This window comes from Triticum aestivum, chromosome 1B, assembly GCF_018294505.1.
Source record: "Triticum aestivum cultivar Chinese Spring chromosome 1B, IWGSC CS RefSeq v2.1, whole genome shotgun sequence".
Classification (NCBI taxonomy): Eukaryota; Viridiplantae; Streptophyta; class Magnoliopsida; order Poales; family Poaceae; genus Triticum; species Triticum aestivum.
The window spans coordinates 66,360,790-66,376,090 of NC_057795.1; the positions used below are offsets into that span (position 1 = coordinate 66,360,790).

General features: G+C 46.5%; 1 protein-coding gene across 1 annotated transcript; it reads left to right on the forward strand.

Moving 5' to 3' along the window:
* Positions 1-485: 485 nt before the first annotated feature.
* Positions 486-3,805, forward strand: LOC123077242 (protein FAR1-RELATED SEQUENCE 5). Its single transcript, XM_044499478.1, has 6 exons — positions 486-571; positions 1,293-1,551; positions 1,654-2,266; positions 2,354-2,814; positions 2,904-3,191; positions 3,322-3,805. The coding sequence occupies exons 1-4, from the start codon at positions 486-488 to the stop codon at positions 2,764-2,766; spliced, it is 1,371 nt and encodes a 456-aa protein (XP_044355413.1). The 3' UTR covers positions 2,767-2,814; positions 2,904-3,191; positions 3,322-3,805.
* The last annotated feature ends 11,496 nt before the right edge of the window (positions 3,806-15,301 follow it).

Below are 15,301 nucleotides of genomic sequence, written 5' to 3' on the forward strand. Positions count from 1 at the left end.
ATGGAGCCTCCACACCGCAATGTGCTTTCATTGCCTTTGTTTCAGTGAGATCTTCAAGATTAGACCCAAGTTGGATATGTTTTGGTGACTTATTTCTACCACATTTTACACTAGTCTGTAACATCATTTTTACAATATTGTGTATTGCACGTTTATGTCAAAGTGAAATACAGTAGTAAATTGTAAAGTTTTAAGAAAATCGAAGGCACAGTGAATGATAAGTGATTGTCAATAAAAAGTGACAGTCTACGTGGTGCAAAGTGCAATTCACTTAACCCGAAAAATAAAAAGAATATTCATCCCAACCGCCGCGGGCGACAGAGACGGCCGCGGAGTTCGCGCCGCCGGGGAAGGGCGGCGGAGGTCAGCCGGCGTCTATCCATCCTCTTACCACTTTCTTGTTCAACTTTGCCGCTCCGGTCCGGCCGACGAAGTAACTAAACGCGGGCGGTTCGTTCCGTTCGCTTCGTTGGTACAGGATCAGGATGAAGGAGGAGGAGAAGGAGAAGGCGCCGCCGCACCCGCATGCCCATGGCGCCACCGCCGCGGCGGCCGCCGCCCCTCCTCTTAGGTACTCGTACCATCGTCGCGCTAGGTGCTGTCTGCTGTTCAGTTTTCTTCTGGGTGTGTCTCCGTCGAGGGGCCCGGGGATGCGGATTAATTAATCAATTAATAGTAACCCCTGGATGTAGGACTCCTTGATTAGTTAATCCACAAGGATGTGCGTCCAAACAAATTCAGTCAGGCTCTCTGCTTGCCTGTTCCAAGTTTGTGGTAAATCATTATGAACAGTTGTGTTTACTGTGGCAACTAAATGCATCGATCGATCTGCACAGATACTACAATCCCGATCCAGAAGATGTACTTGGTACTCTCTACTCCTATTGATTGATATTCACGACCCAATCGTAGATACATTAGATTTGTTTCTTTAGTGCAAATTAACAACCCAAACTCTAGGATTCTTGAACTCGGAAGTATATTTCTCAGTTTTGTCATTTACACTCATTTGATGTCTCCGACTTTGTGAACCTTCTCTGTTCAGATAGGCAAAAACATTTAGAGCCTCGTTGTTTTGCTATACTACAGTTCTATATTTGCTAGTTGCAGTCCCGAGATTGTTGTATTCAGATACGAGAAACACATGGATGCTTCAATACTTTTTGAATGTTGTATTTAGATGATGTTCTGCTGTGTGCTGGCTGCTGCAAATTAAGGAAACTGTACTCTCATTCAGCAACTTACCACCAATCTCTGCGTATGTAACTATTTGCTGATAACAAATTATGTAGGGCGCGTCTGGGAGATGAACATGGATCTGCTTCTGTGTATCGTGTTGGCGCGCTGGAGAAGGCGATTGCAGGGTTTGCGCAGAGGGAAACAGAGGCCGTGGTCAATCCAACTGTCGGGAGTTCCTTCTTTTCCCTCGACGAGGCATATGAATTCTACAACATTTATTCTTGGGAATATGCTTTTGGAGTTAGGTATGGAGCCAGTAGTATGGATTCTCATGGAACTAAATGCATACAACAATTTGTTTGTGCATGTGAGGTATGACATTCATCCTCCCCTTGTAGTTAAGGTAGTACTTGTGATTCTTGTGTTGTTGGTCTCAACCCAGTACCAATGCTCAGAAAATGTTATGTTCTACAGGGTAAACCAACCAAGGACAGCAATTCATTTCATCGGTGTGAATGCACAGCGTCGATTCTTTTGCTGAGATCCAGAGACGACGGATGGCATGCGTGTGAGCATCAAGTTGGGCATAACCATCCACTTTCTAAGATGTGTGCGCAGAGATCATCTTGGCAGTCTCATAGTAGTATTGACAAGAACACAAGGGGCTTGATTCGTCAACTAAGGGAAAACAATGTGCCACACATCTCTGATATTGATGGAAAGAATCCGCTGTCTGATGATCTCAAGAAGGCCCTGGAAACCTTTGCTAGGATCAAAGCAAAGGATCCAACATTTGATTATACTGGTTTGCAGCTTGATAGTAACTGTAGAGTAAGGCCACTAGTCTGGACCAGTGGCCAGAGACTTCAGTACCAATACTTTGGTGATGTGATTATCTTCGACACCACCTACAGATCGGACAAGTATGGGACGCCGTTCGGCCTTTTTGTTGGAGTCAACAACAACTTTGAGACCATATTGCTTGGTGGGGTGCTGATGATAAACGAGAAAATGGAGAGCTACAAATGGGTACTCAGTCAGTTCTTCCAATTAATGGGTGGGGAACACCCCAAAACCATACTGACCGGTAAGATTGCTTCCGTACAACACTTTTCCCTACCTGATAGTATTTTTCTGCAGCACATCCATCTAAGTTTTGTGTAAAATCCTGTAGATTGCTGTGAGGCAATTGAGGAAGCCGTATTGGAGGTACTGCCATCCACAACACACAGATGGTGGAAGTGGAATGTCCTTGGCAGGGCAAAGGACTACCTTGGTTTTCATTACACCAAAACGAGTAGCTTCGGAGTGGGGCTCCACAAAATTCTGAACGACATGCTGACGGCTGATGAGTTTGAGAGAGCATGGGAGATGCTGCTAGAGGAGCATGGATTGGAGAATCATCCATTTCTGAAGGAGATCTATGAGGTGCGGCACAAGTGGGTCAAGGCATACTTCAGCGATACATTCTGTGCTACGCTAACCAGCACACAAAAGAGCGATTGCGCGAAACACTTCCTGAAACAACATCATGTTCCAAGGGATTGCTCAATGCAGCTTTTCGCTGAACAGTACGAGAAACTGTAGTCGAGTGAGCAACTGGACTATGGGTTTCCGGAGCAGAGTACTACTATGGTAAGCTTAACTTCAGGAAATTAATATATCTTTCCTATGGGCATTCAAGATAAGCTGAGACTGAGGATGAATTATTGTTTTTCGTGCAGGATGAGATTGTTCTGAGGACAAATGTACCAATCGAGAAGCACGCCAGCGAGGTGTACACAAGACCGGTGTACGAACAGTTTGTGCAGGCCATACGCGAATCCGAGCCTTACATGGTGGAGGCAGTCATCCCCAACCTGAGGTACATAGCACGGCGTCCCAGCAGTGAAACTAGGCAGAAATGGTCTAGGGTGGAATATGAGGTGAATGTTAGAGAAGACGGCGAAGCGTTCATGTGCGTGTGCAAGCAATTCGAGCACACGGGGATGCTCTGCTGCCCTGCTGTCAAGGTAAAACAGTTCTCTGTCAGTAGTACTATCTTCCATCCATTGCTACTGCAGTATTCTCTTGCTCCTACCTTTATTTATCTGCCATGCGTATACACCTTTCGACACCTTCAGGCTTGGAATCTTTTTTCAGGTGATGATCCACCTGGGCGTGCGTGAAATACCAAGGTTACACGTCATGCCACGCTGGACAGCCAAGCCGCTCCAGTGCCAGATGCACTGCCGCGGTGAACCTCGGACGGACACGTGCCAGCAATGCAGGCACTCCATGCTGCATGACCAGTTCTTATACCTAGCGCATCGCGCCTGTGAGGATGAACGGTGCTACAAGGTCGTCGCGAGGGGCCTCAGCAAACTGAACAGAGAATTGGCCGCAGAAAATGCTGTGCCCTGCCGCCGCCGCACCAAGACGGCGTCACGGAAGCCGAGGAGGAAGCGTTGATCACTTGCTTCCGGATGTCTGCAAGCCTGTCCTAGGCCTCTGCCATGCTTCGCGAGCCATGGAAGGAAACCAAGATATGCCAACTTACTTGTTCTTTCTGCTTTCTTCTTTTGCTGAATGTGGGTAAATGTCTCAGCCTGACCACGTATGAACTAGGCTAGACCAATACTCCCTCCGTCCCTCGATATAAGTCTTTTTAGATATTTTAATAAGGGCTACATACGAATTTAGATAGACATACTTATTTTAGAGTGTAGATTCACTCATTTTTTCCGCATGTAGTCCGCATTGAAATCTCTAAAAAGACTTATATTTAGGGACGGAAGGAGTAGTATTTTGCATGTTCTGGAATGGCCTGGCACCATAGGCAATAGCAACGATCATGCAAGGTGAAACGTGGATTGTGAGATTCAGCTTGGGTCTAGAATTTTTTCATGATTCCTGCATATGCATAGGCCAATACTAATAGCAACTACCACTCCTCTTGATGCAAACTTATAAAATGCATGCGATGTGTCTTTTCCTTTGCTATTGCAGTATGCCGTCAGGTTTATATAGCATCGATGGTCAGGGTTTACTAGAAGGAAAAAGTCCAAAACAAACCTTGAAGTTGTAGATGAAAATTAAATCAAACCATGAACTTTGAATCATGAAAATTGACACTTTTAACTTGTAGTCCCGGACTACTTTGGACCCTAGACCTGCTTGGCACACCGGGAATACTATAATCCCAACCGGGATAACCAAATTTGCGCCGGCCCACTATACCACAACAAGAATTCGTCAGGTTTAAAAAATATCTGCGCATTTCTAAAATTGTTCAGAAGTTAAAAAATGTTCCTTTTTTTATTTTTGGCACAAATTCAATTTCCTTTTTATTAAAGAATGTTTGAAATTTTGAAATTCTATTCACATTTTTTAAAGTTGTCTGCGATTTAAAAAAAAAGCACATTTGTCATAACTGTTCAAAATTCCAACAGTTTTTCATGGCTGAATGGTGGTGGGCGCTATATGGGTTCTGTGATAGCTGCTGTTGGTGTGCCCTTCTCCGTCCAAGCCTTGCTTTTCCTCCGGCGTGTTCTGGCCGTGGAGAGTTGAGCGCGCCATGCTCTGGCAGATCCTCATCGGCACATCTGGTGTGTTCTGATCCGCTTCGTGGGATGTTTCGGCGGCTTCCATCCATGTTCATGGGAACTTTCCATTCTTAAACGGTGTGACGCCTTGCGATCCAGCCGAGGAGGTAGTGGCCTCCTTTGGAGGCGGAGTTGGATGGGTGTGCCTTGTCGAGTTCCTCAATGTTTGGTGATGGCGGGTCTTGTTGGTGCTGCTTCTTCATTCCCTTTGTATGTTGCAGTTGTATCCTGGTTGGTTGATGGTTTTGTTAATTCAAAATCGGACTAGGCTAGCGCCCAACTCGGGCTCAGCTGCGTCTTTTCTCTAAACAAAAAAAAATCCTATTTGGGTGGATTAACACCGCAAGGCTCGGGATTTAGGGTGAAATTTCTGTGTTTTTTACGCTCCGATGCTCTTCTAATATAGACAACCAAATTATATTATCTAGAATTATTATGAGAAAAATCTGGTTGTACTATACATATGTTTCTTCTTTTCGTCTTAGAATGCATTCAATTCAGAGAAAATGAAGATATTCTACAATAGTTGTGTTTATTTTCATAGTTCTGTTATTTCTAATTCCATAGATCCTTCTCCTAAACACTATACTACTATAAATTCTCAGAAACGTGGGTGATATCATCTAATTTTATGGATCTTTCACACACGTATTCAAAATAATGTGTGAGAAATCGACACCGAAATAGTGGTCCAGGCCGGGTGATTCTCAGCGTGACAACGAAAATAGTTACTTTTTCACGGCAGCTTGATAAATACCAAAGTTGTTAAATCATCACCGAAACAAATCTAAAAATACTAAGCAACACCATAACTCTAACTGGATCTTTTAAAAAAAAGGAGGATATCCTTGGCCTCTGCATCAGACTGATGCATGCAGCCAATTTATTAAAAAAAACTAAGGCTGTGTTTGATAGTAAAGTATTAGAAAACCAAAGTATTAAAAAACTACAACATTTTAGTATGTAGGTAGAAGATACCACCGTTTTGGCATACTATAGTATTTTGAAGTATTGGGAATACTTTGAGCTGTTTGGCTAGTGTTATATATATCAATGTATGTAATCCTTCTGTAAACTAATATAAGATTGTTTAGATCACTAAAATAGTGATCTAAATGCTCTTATATTAGTTTAAGGAGGAAGTAATAGCTAGCTAGTGTTAGATGTGTATAGTCCTCTTTCTGTATATCCTCATTGTATAAGGGGTTCCCTGCATATTGCCTCACATGTATATGTATTGGCCTTTGGCCCTCAGTGAATACCAGTTGCCTATTATCCAACATGGTATCATATACTTGGTTAACCTCTCCCCCGCACGATGCAACTTCGTGCGTGCTCCGTTCCTAAATTTTCCTCGTCTCTGGCCGTTCCCGGTTCCGTTCCGGTTGCCCCCGCCCGTTTCTGCCCGTCGCTGGATGTGCTAGGCTTCGAGCGGATTCGCATGTTTTGCGGTTGCGGCTTCGATCTGCCTCCTACGAGGACTTCTTCTGCGGCCTTCTGTCGGGCTGCCCACTCCGTTCTCCGTCTCCGACCTCGTCTGTCCGGCCGGCCGCCTCTGTCGCGGTCGTCTGGCCCCGGTGACCCGGTCCCCACTCCGCTTCCTGCCTCGTTCGAGTAGAGGCTCGATCTGGGCAGAAGCAGGTCTCCGCCTCTTCGATCTGGGCTTTGTTCGAGCCGAGCCACTTTCGAGCAGTGGCTCGATCTGGCCTTCGTCGCCCGCCGCGACGCCTGCGCTCCCTGCGTCAATCAATTTCTTTGCTCGATCCAGATCGAGTAGCCTGAGTCAGTTGACTTCCAAAAAAAGTGGGGCAAAAGCAGCAGAGTAACTTCCTCATGTCTTCTTCGGGCTATGTAGCGGTTCCTCGGTGCTCAGTGATTTTCGATGGCACCAATTATGCTGAGTTTGCGGGGTTCATGCGTATCCATATGCGCGGTCTGCTTCTGTGGGGTGTTCTTTCTGGCGAGGTCTCCTGTCTGCCATGCCCTGTTGCTCCTGTGGATCCTACCCCGCCGGTGCCGCCGGTTCTTGCCGCTGATGCTTCTCAGGCTGATCAAGATGCAGCCAAGGCGCTCTATGATGTTGCAGTTGATGCCTATGATCAGCAGGTATCCGCCTATTCAGATGCTCTTTCTGCTTACCGGGATGATCTGTCTGCTTACACTCAGTGGTGCAATGATGATGCCCGTGCTGCTGCTGTTCTCACTGCGAGTGTTCTCCCTCAGTTTGCTTCTGAGTTCATGGGTCCTAGCACAGTTGCAGCGATGTGGTCTTATCTCTGTCAGCGCTATCAGCCCTCTGGTGATGCTCTTTACTTATCTGTGGTGCGTTAGGAGCATGCTCTTCAGCAGGGTGATTCATCTGTTGACGAGTTCTACACACACAGTTCTGCCATCTCGCGCCAGCTTGACTCTCTTCGGACAGTTGTTTGTGGATCTTGTCGTTGTTGTCAGACTATGTGGTCCGACTTGGAGTTTCAGCGTGTCCATGAGTTCTTATCTCGCCTCCGCCCCGAGTTTGAGTCTCGACGTGCTCACTTGCTTGCTCGTGGTCGTGTTCCTATCTCGGAGGTGCTTGCTGAACTTCGTGCTGAGGAGACCCGCCTTCGTTCTGCTGGGTTGCTTGCGGTTCCTTCTGTGTTGGCTGCTCGAGCTCCTGTGTCGTCTTCTCGTCCCACTGCTCCACCGCTCCTACCCAGACCTTCAGGGGGGTGGGTCGTCCTCCTTATGTTGAGAAGGATCGGTCACGCCGTGACACCTTCTGTGACTACTGCTCCAGGCCAGGTCATCCAGAGTCTGATTGTCACCAGAAGCAGCGAAACCAGAGGCGATCCTCTTCCAGTGGGACTCATGTGTCGTCATCGACTCCATCACTCATTGATCAGGACATTGTGTGGCTCAAGCGCCTTCTGGCTTCCTCCGGTTCTTCCTCAACGGGTTCTGCTGCTGCTGTGACTGCACATACCACCTCATCACCGCCGACATCTTCACCATCAGGTACATCTTCGTGGGTTCTGGACTCTGGAGCTTCCTTTCATATGTCCTCTGATTCTTCAGCGTTGTCTTCTCTTTGCCCTCTTGATTCTCCTATTAATGTTCTTACTGCCGATGGCACATCTCTTCCTACTGCTAGTCGTGGCATTCTCTCCACTTCTTCCTTTTCTGTTCCTAATGTTTCACATGTTCCTCTCCTTACCATGAATCTTTTTTCCACTGCCCAACTTACTGATTCTGGTTGTCGTGTCATTCTTGATACCGACTCTTTCTCCATTCAGGATTGTTGCACCAAGGCTTTAGTTGGTGCTGGCCCCCGGTGCCGTGAGTCAGAGGGCCTTTGGGAGGTTGATTGGCTTTGTGTTCCTTCCGCTGCCTCCACTTCTGCCAGCTCTCATGCTCTTGTTGCCTCTTCATTTGCGTCCTTCCAACAGTGGCATCATCACCTTGGTCACATCTGTGGCTCTCGCTTGTCATCTTTAGTGCGTCAAGGCCTCTTAGGGTCTGTATCTGGAGATGTTTCTTTACATTGTAATGGTTATAGACTTGGCAAACAGACCCAGTTACCTTATCCTACCAGTGAGTCAGTATCTCAACATCCTTTTGACTTAGTTCATTCTGATGTCTGGGGTCCTGCTCCCTTTGATTCGAAAGGTGGTCATCGCTACTATGTTTTTGTTTATTGATGATTTCTCTCGCTACACTTGGCTCTACTTCATGAAATCTCGTAGCGAGGTTCTCTCTATATACAAACGATTTGCTGCCATGGTTCACACTCAGTTTTCCACGCCTATTCGTACTTTTCGTGCTGACTCCGCTAGAGAGTATATCTCTCAGCAGTTGCGTGGTTTTCTTGCGGAACATGATACTCTTGCCCAGTTCTCATGTCCTGGTGCTCACGCCCAGAATGGCGTTGCCGAACGTAAGCATCGTCATCTGCTTGAGACGGCCCGTGCGCTGATGATTGCCCTTCCCTTCCACCCCACTTTTGGGCTGAGGTTGTTTCTGCTTCCACCTATCTCATCAACATTCAGCCATCGATTGCTCTGCGGGGTGGTATTCCTATGGAGTGTCTCACTGGTCGTTCTCCTGACTACTCAGCTCTTCGTATGTTTGGATGTGTGTGCTATGTCCTTCTTGCCCCGCGGGAACGCACCAAACTGACTGCTCAGTCAGTTGAGTGTGTTTTCCTTGGATACAGTGATGAACACAAGGGCTATCGTTGTTGGGATCCTGTTGGCCGTCGTTTGCGCATCTAGCATGATGTGACTTTTGATGAGTCTTGTTCTTACTACCCACGTCCTTCTTCCTCGCGCTTCTATGTGGACGATATCTCTTTTCTTCTCCTTCCCGACACACCCTGCTATGTGCCTCATGTCTCACCTCTTCCTCCGGCACCTCTCCTTCATTTCCTTCACCACCGACACCATCTTCTCCGTCCTCCTCCTCCACCTCTCCACCATCATCTCCAGTCCGTCACCCTCTCTCACCGTTTCCTCTCCACTATACTCGCCGCCCTCGTACTGAGGATGCTTCCCCTGACGCGCCTTCCACCTCTGGTGCACCTCCCTTCACTCCTCCCTCGGTTCATAATCTCCGTGCTCGGCCTTGCCCCCCGCCTGATCGCTATTCTCCTGATCGGTACGGTCTCTCTGTTATTGCTGAGCCCACTTCCTATCGGACTGTTATGACTCGGCCTGAATGGCAACTTGCGATGGCTGAAGAGCTTGCTGCCCTTGAGCGCTCTGGCACATGGGATCTGGTTTCCCTCCCTTCCGGTGTTCGTCCCATCACCTGCAAGTGGGTCCACAAGATTAAGACCCGCTCCGATGGTTCTCTTGAGCGCTACAAAGCTCGTCTTGTGGCTCGTGGTTTTCAGCAGGAGCAGGGACGTGATTATGATGAGACATTCGCTCCTGTGGCCCACATGGCCACTGTCCGCACTCTCCTTGTTGTGGCTTCTGTTCGTCATTGGACTATCTCTCAACTTGATGTCCAGAACGCCTTTCTCAATGGCGAGTTGCGTGAGGAGGTGTATATGCAGCCACCATCGGGGTACTATGCTCCTGATGGTATGGTATGTAGACTTCGCCGCTCCCTCTATGGTCTTAAACAGGCCCCTCGTGCCTGGTTCGAGCGCTTTGCCTCTGTGGTGCACTACTAGGAAAAGGCCTACTAGTGGCGCACCAATTTTGTCTACTAACGGCGCACTACTGGTGCGCCACTAGTACCACGCCACTAGTATTATATACTAATGGCGCACCATGTAGTGCGCCATTAGTATACCATTTGGTGCTCCACTGGTATTCCCTCCAGGTGCGCCACTAATAGCCTTATAGGTGCGCCACTAGTAATAAAGGAAGGTGCGCCACTAGTAAGGGCTTAAATGCGCCACTAGTAATGTATTTGGGAAACAAAAAAATCCAAATTTACAGAAAACAACCTATAAGGAAAAATAATTTAAAAACAAAAAATGAAATAGAATCATAATTTTTATTATAGTAAGAATATTACAATGTCTTTACAAGTATCCAATAAAAGGAAAATTGCAAGGAAATAAAAGAAAATCCTAAAACTAATCTCTGTAGTAATCTTTTCTTCTTTTTCTTTACTTTATCCCTGCAAAATGTAACAAAATAAACAGAAAGATAAACAAACTATTTATAACATGTCAATACTGTCATTTTTATGCAGAACTAGATATGAGCATATATTTCCAGAATTACATGGTGTGAATATCGTATGAGTAAGATTCTAATGGAAATGAATTTTGATAGGAGCCCACTTTCGACGAGTATTTATCTGACAGGGCTAAATAATCAGCGCATTTACCTTTTGATAATGTTATTATACTATACTACCAGTATACTACTCCACTTGGATTTTTTAGATGAGCAGATCTGAGATAGACATCTGTTTAAGTGGCTATAGGTAGGCTTGAAGAATTCACATCGGTTCAAGTGGCTACAGGTAGTCGCACAACTGGAATATAGACTACTAGTACTATTTGAAAAGAAAACAAGAGCAAATCTGAACGTACTAGTCAGATCCGATCACATTGAGCTAGAAAGAAAATTCATCAGGAAACAGATGGCCGACGACTTACTTCCAGACGTTGAGGATCTCGTTGTGCCCGGCAAAGACGCTGCGGAGCGCGTCGCAGACGGACTGCTACAGAGAGAGCTGCCGCAGATGAACACGTTGTCCTACAGGTAGTCCACCAGCCAGGAATTAAAGATAGAAGGGCTAGAACTGAAAGAACTAACATCTTAGAAAGCAACAGGAGATAATTCATATATGCAAAATATATATGAAGTCGTCTTCACCAAATTTGTTGAAACATGAATGAAATGTTTTAGCAGTACCAATGATACATGTCAAATTAATTGTTCCTGTCATGACAATGTAAAAGTAGTACTTTCATGCCAATGAAGACTTGCTCATATCTAGCTCAGGACATGTGTAATTGTGCCAAGTTCACTTGTAATGCCATTATTCATGATCTGAACTTTATCCTCCACAAAATAAAATAACAGTTGATCCATGGGAATGATACTTAATTTTGAAGCTAATGTTAATTTATAAACTGAATATAAAGTGAGTTTATAAATTCAGAAACAGAAAATTCAGTTAGGGTACTGTTAATTGAATTTTGGAGTGTACACTTAACAAAGGCTTCATTTGAATGTACAGTCAAATTAAAAAAATGTGTTCATGGGGCAGCAGCACTAAGAACTGAAAGAGAAAGGTGCAGAAAAAAGCTACTGAAAAACAATATCAGAAGTAGTGCATACGTTGTTGAGGCGCTGACTGAACCATTGATAGTACTACCACTCTTCTTTTTTGCGTTCATTAGCGTGACAGTGAGGTTACAACCTTTAATTAATCATGCAGTATGTGTATAAACTATAAAAAATAACTACACTGCTTGGTTTTCACCCAAATAAGAAAACAGAGCACAAACGATTTTTTTTCACATATTCACATCATTGATACATGATGACATTTGATTGAGTGATGCAATGGTGGAAGAATAGAGTAATTGTTGTCCATCAGCTCATAAATGATTAATTATTACCTGCTTGAGGATAGGGGTGGCACACTTTCCTCTTAGAGCGAAAGCATCAGAGTAGGTTATTACCTGCTTGAAATACGCCCCAAATCCATACCTGAGATAACAAAAATACATGAGAAAAGCATTCTGGATCTCTCCGATTTGCACAACATACATGATGTGCGATATCTAAACTTACAACAGGAGGGAGCCACGTATCAATCTTGTGGCTTCCTCGCTCGCCATGGCCGGGCACCATCATCCTCTGCTACTTCACCATCATCCTCTCCTCCAACGATGACCTGCGCAGGACTCGTACAGAGATATTTTTTTAACACATCATACACAGATATAAATCATCTGAATCAAAAGCAAGTTGCATCTAGTTCATCTAATGTTAGATGTACAGAATTTGATCGTACACTGCAATGCAAACCATTCAACCACGAAGTAGCTAGAGCTAGTGATTTCAATTCTCTACCATGATGCATGCATGTATGCGTGCAAGAAACCGCCAGACTAATTAAGCATTGAGGTAGGCTACATAATCCAATCCGGCTAGCTCGTAATCATATCCATACTAGGTAGCCGCTACGTAGTTAAGTCTGGACAAAGGGTTAGAGATTGGGATGAACACGTACATGGGAAGGAGCAAGATCGGTGGTTTTTAAGGCCGCCTTAGAGCTCCAGCGGTACCTCGCCTGCAGGCAAACAGAGCAATAGGCAAAAATCAGCTGTGCAGATCGATTTAGAAGCAGGATTAATGCGGGAGAGGCACAATACCTTCCGAGATGAGCACCATGGATGTAGAGGAGGAGGAGGACGGCCACGCGCCCCCCCTTGCCGAACTTGGTTCAGAACAACGCAGAGGCTGCTTCCTCTCCCGGCGCGTGGACGTGGAGAAGAAACCACCCTCCAACGGCGCCATCGCCTGCAGCACCTTGGCCTTGCCGCCGGATTCGCCACCGTTCATCAATCATGGGCCAGCTCAACGACGACGAGGATCTAGAAGCCCGACTATGGCCGTGGCGGCTGGATCTGGGGCCTTGGGGTGGCGGGGAGCTCCTTCTCCTGCAGCTCGGCGGCCTCCACACCCCGGAGCAACACCGTCATCGGAGGACGTGGTCACCAGCTCTCCTCTGGATCCGATGAGGAGGGTTGGGGAAGGAGCTCACCACGGCTCCATGCCCTGGATTTGATGTGAGGGAGGGGGAAGGGGGCTCGCCGTGGTCGGGAGGGAGAGGAAGAGGCGGGCGGCCGGGGCTTCCCGATCTAGATCAAAGCCGAGGGAGGTGGGTGGGTGTGTCAGGAGGAAGGTGAGGGGAGAGAACGTGACAAGAGGGAGAGGATAAGGGGTGACAACAATGGCGTACTGGTAGGGGTGCGCCATACGTATAGATAGCAATGTCACATCTCTTACTGGTGCGCCATTACTAGTTAAAACTAGTCATGGCGCACCACTCCCACGGTAAAAAAAGAAATTTTACTAATGGCGCACCGTGGGATGTGGTGCGCCATTAGTATTTGCACACTAATGGCGCACCAACACATGGTGCGCCATTAGTATTTAGTAATGGCGCACCACATGTATAGTGCGTCATTAGTATCCATCCCATCTATAGCCCTTTTTCTAGTAGTGACTGCCGCTAGTTTCTTGCCCAGTGATCATGATCCCGCGTTGTTTGTTCACACGTCTCCTCGTGGCCGAACTCTTCTCCTTCTCTATGTTGATGATATGATCATTACTGGTGATGACTCTGACTATATTGCCTTTGTTAAGGCTCGCCTTCGCGACCAGTTTCTCATGACTGATCTTGGTCCACTTCGCTATTTTCTTGGGATTGAGATCTCCTCGACCTCTGATGGCTTCTACATCTCCCAGGAAAAATATATTCAGGATCTTCTTGCTCGCGTTGCTCTCGAGGATGAGCGCACAGTTGTGACTCCTATGGAGCTCAACGTTCAGCTTCGTGCTTCTGATGGTGACCCTCTTCCTAATCCCACTCGCTATCGTCACCTCATTGGCAGCCTTGTCTATCTTGCTGTCACGCGTCCTGACATCTCCTATCCTGTTCACATCCTGAGTCAGTTTGTTTAAGCCCCCACCTCTGTCCACTATAGCCATCTCCTCTGTGTTCTACGATATCTTCGTGGCATGATCTCTCATCGCCTTTTCTTTCCCTGCTCCAGCTCTCTTGAACTCCAGGCCTACTCTGATGCTACCTGGGCTAGTGATCCCTCTGATCGACGGTCGTTGTCTGCTTACTGTGTCTTTCTTGGTGGCTCTCTTATTGCCTGGAAGACAAAGAAACAGACTGCAGTTTCTCGCTCGAGTACAGAGGCTGAGTTGCGAGCCATGGCTATGTTGACGGCTAAGGTGATCTGGTTACGGTGGTTACTTGAGGATTTTGGTGTGTGTGCTACTACCTCGACTCCCTTACTGTCAGACAGTACTTGTGCTATCAGTATTGCGCGAGACCCGGTGAAGCATGAGCTCACCAAGCACATCGGTGTGGATGCTCACTTTGTGCATGCTGCTGTGCAGGATCAGACTCTCACTCTTCACTATGTGTCTTCTGAGTTGCAGTTGGCAGATTTCTTCACGAAGGCACAAACTCGAGCACAGCATGGCTTCTTTCTCTCCAAACTCAGTGTTGTTGATCCACAATGAGTTTGAGGGGGGGGGGGTGTTAGATGTGTATAATCCTCTTTCTGTATATCCCCATTGTATAAGGGGTTCCCTGCATATTGCCTCACATGTATATGTATTGGCCTTTGGCCCTCAGTGAATACCAGTTGCCTATTATCCAACAGCTAGCATTTTCTCCATAGCTTACCCAGCCAGAGCCAACGGCCATGCAGAAAGGCCACCCACATGCACAAAGTCCACCACCAAACTATCAATGACCACACCCAAAGTTCGGCCTGCAGCTTACAAAAGATGAGGAACACCGTGCACTGCGCTAGTCACCAACTCCTTCATCTCAGTTACGGCGAGGTGACTCGACCTGCCGTCGGCCGGCCGACACCGTAGCAATCGCACAAACAGAAGTAGTAGCGACGGTGATTGCAATCATCACCGGGCAGCAAGAGCTGTCTTCCTCTGTGAGCAAGGTCCACTGGCTTCATGCCACGGGCCTCCTTGAGAAGAGAAGGGAACAGATGATAGCCGACCATAGTCGCTGTTTTTTCCATGGTCGTCTCTTTGTTGTCCACGGCAACCCAGGGAGATGATTTCCAGCGACGAGAGAGCGGCGGCGGCTTTGGGAGTGAAGGAGGAGTCGAGGACGAAGCCACATACTCGTTTTCTTCACATGCTCTGTTTTTTAAAAAAAGGTCCGGGGTTCTTTTTATTTGAAGAGAAAATACTGCATTTTGAGGAATACTGTAGTATAAATATCACAGTTTTTTTGGGCCAAACAACTCAAAGTAATTAAAACCATAGTATTTAGACAAACTGTGTTATTGTTAAAATACTTGGAAAATGCAGAGC

What these genes read in the sequence shown, in the direction of transcription:
- LOC123077242 (XM_044499478.1), top strand. Translation starts at nt 486, where the DNA reads ATGAAGGAGGAGGAGAAGGAGAAGGCGCCGCCGCACCCGCATGCCCAT. An exon ending in AATTTGTTTGTGCATGTGAG is followed by an intron (nt 1,552 to 1,653) that starts GTATGACATTCA and finishes TATGTTCTACAG; the next exon opens with GGTAAACCAACCAAGGACAG. An exon ending in CCCCAAAACCATACTGACCG is followed by an intron (nt 2,267 to 2,353) that starts GTAAGATTGCTT and finishes AAAATCCTGTAG; the next exon opens with ATTGCTGTGAGGCAATTGAG.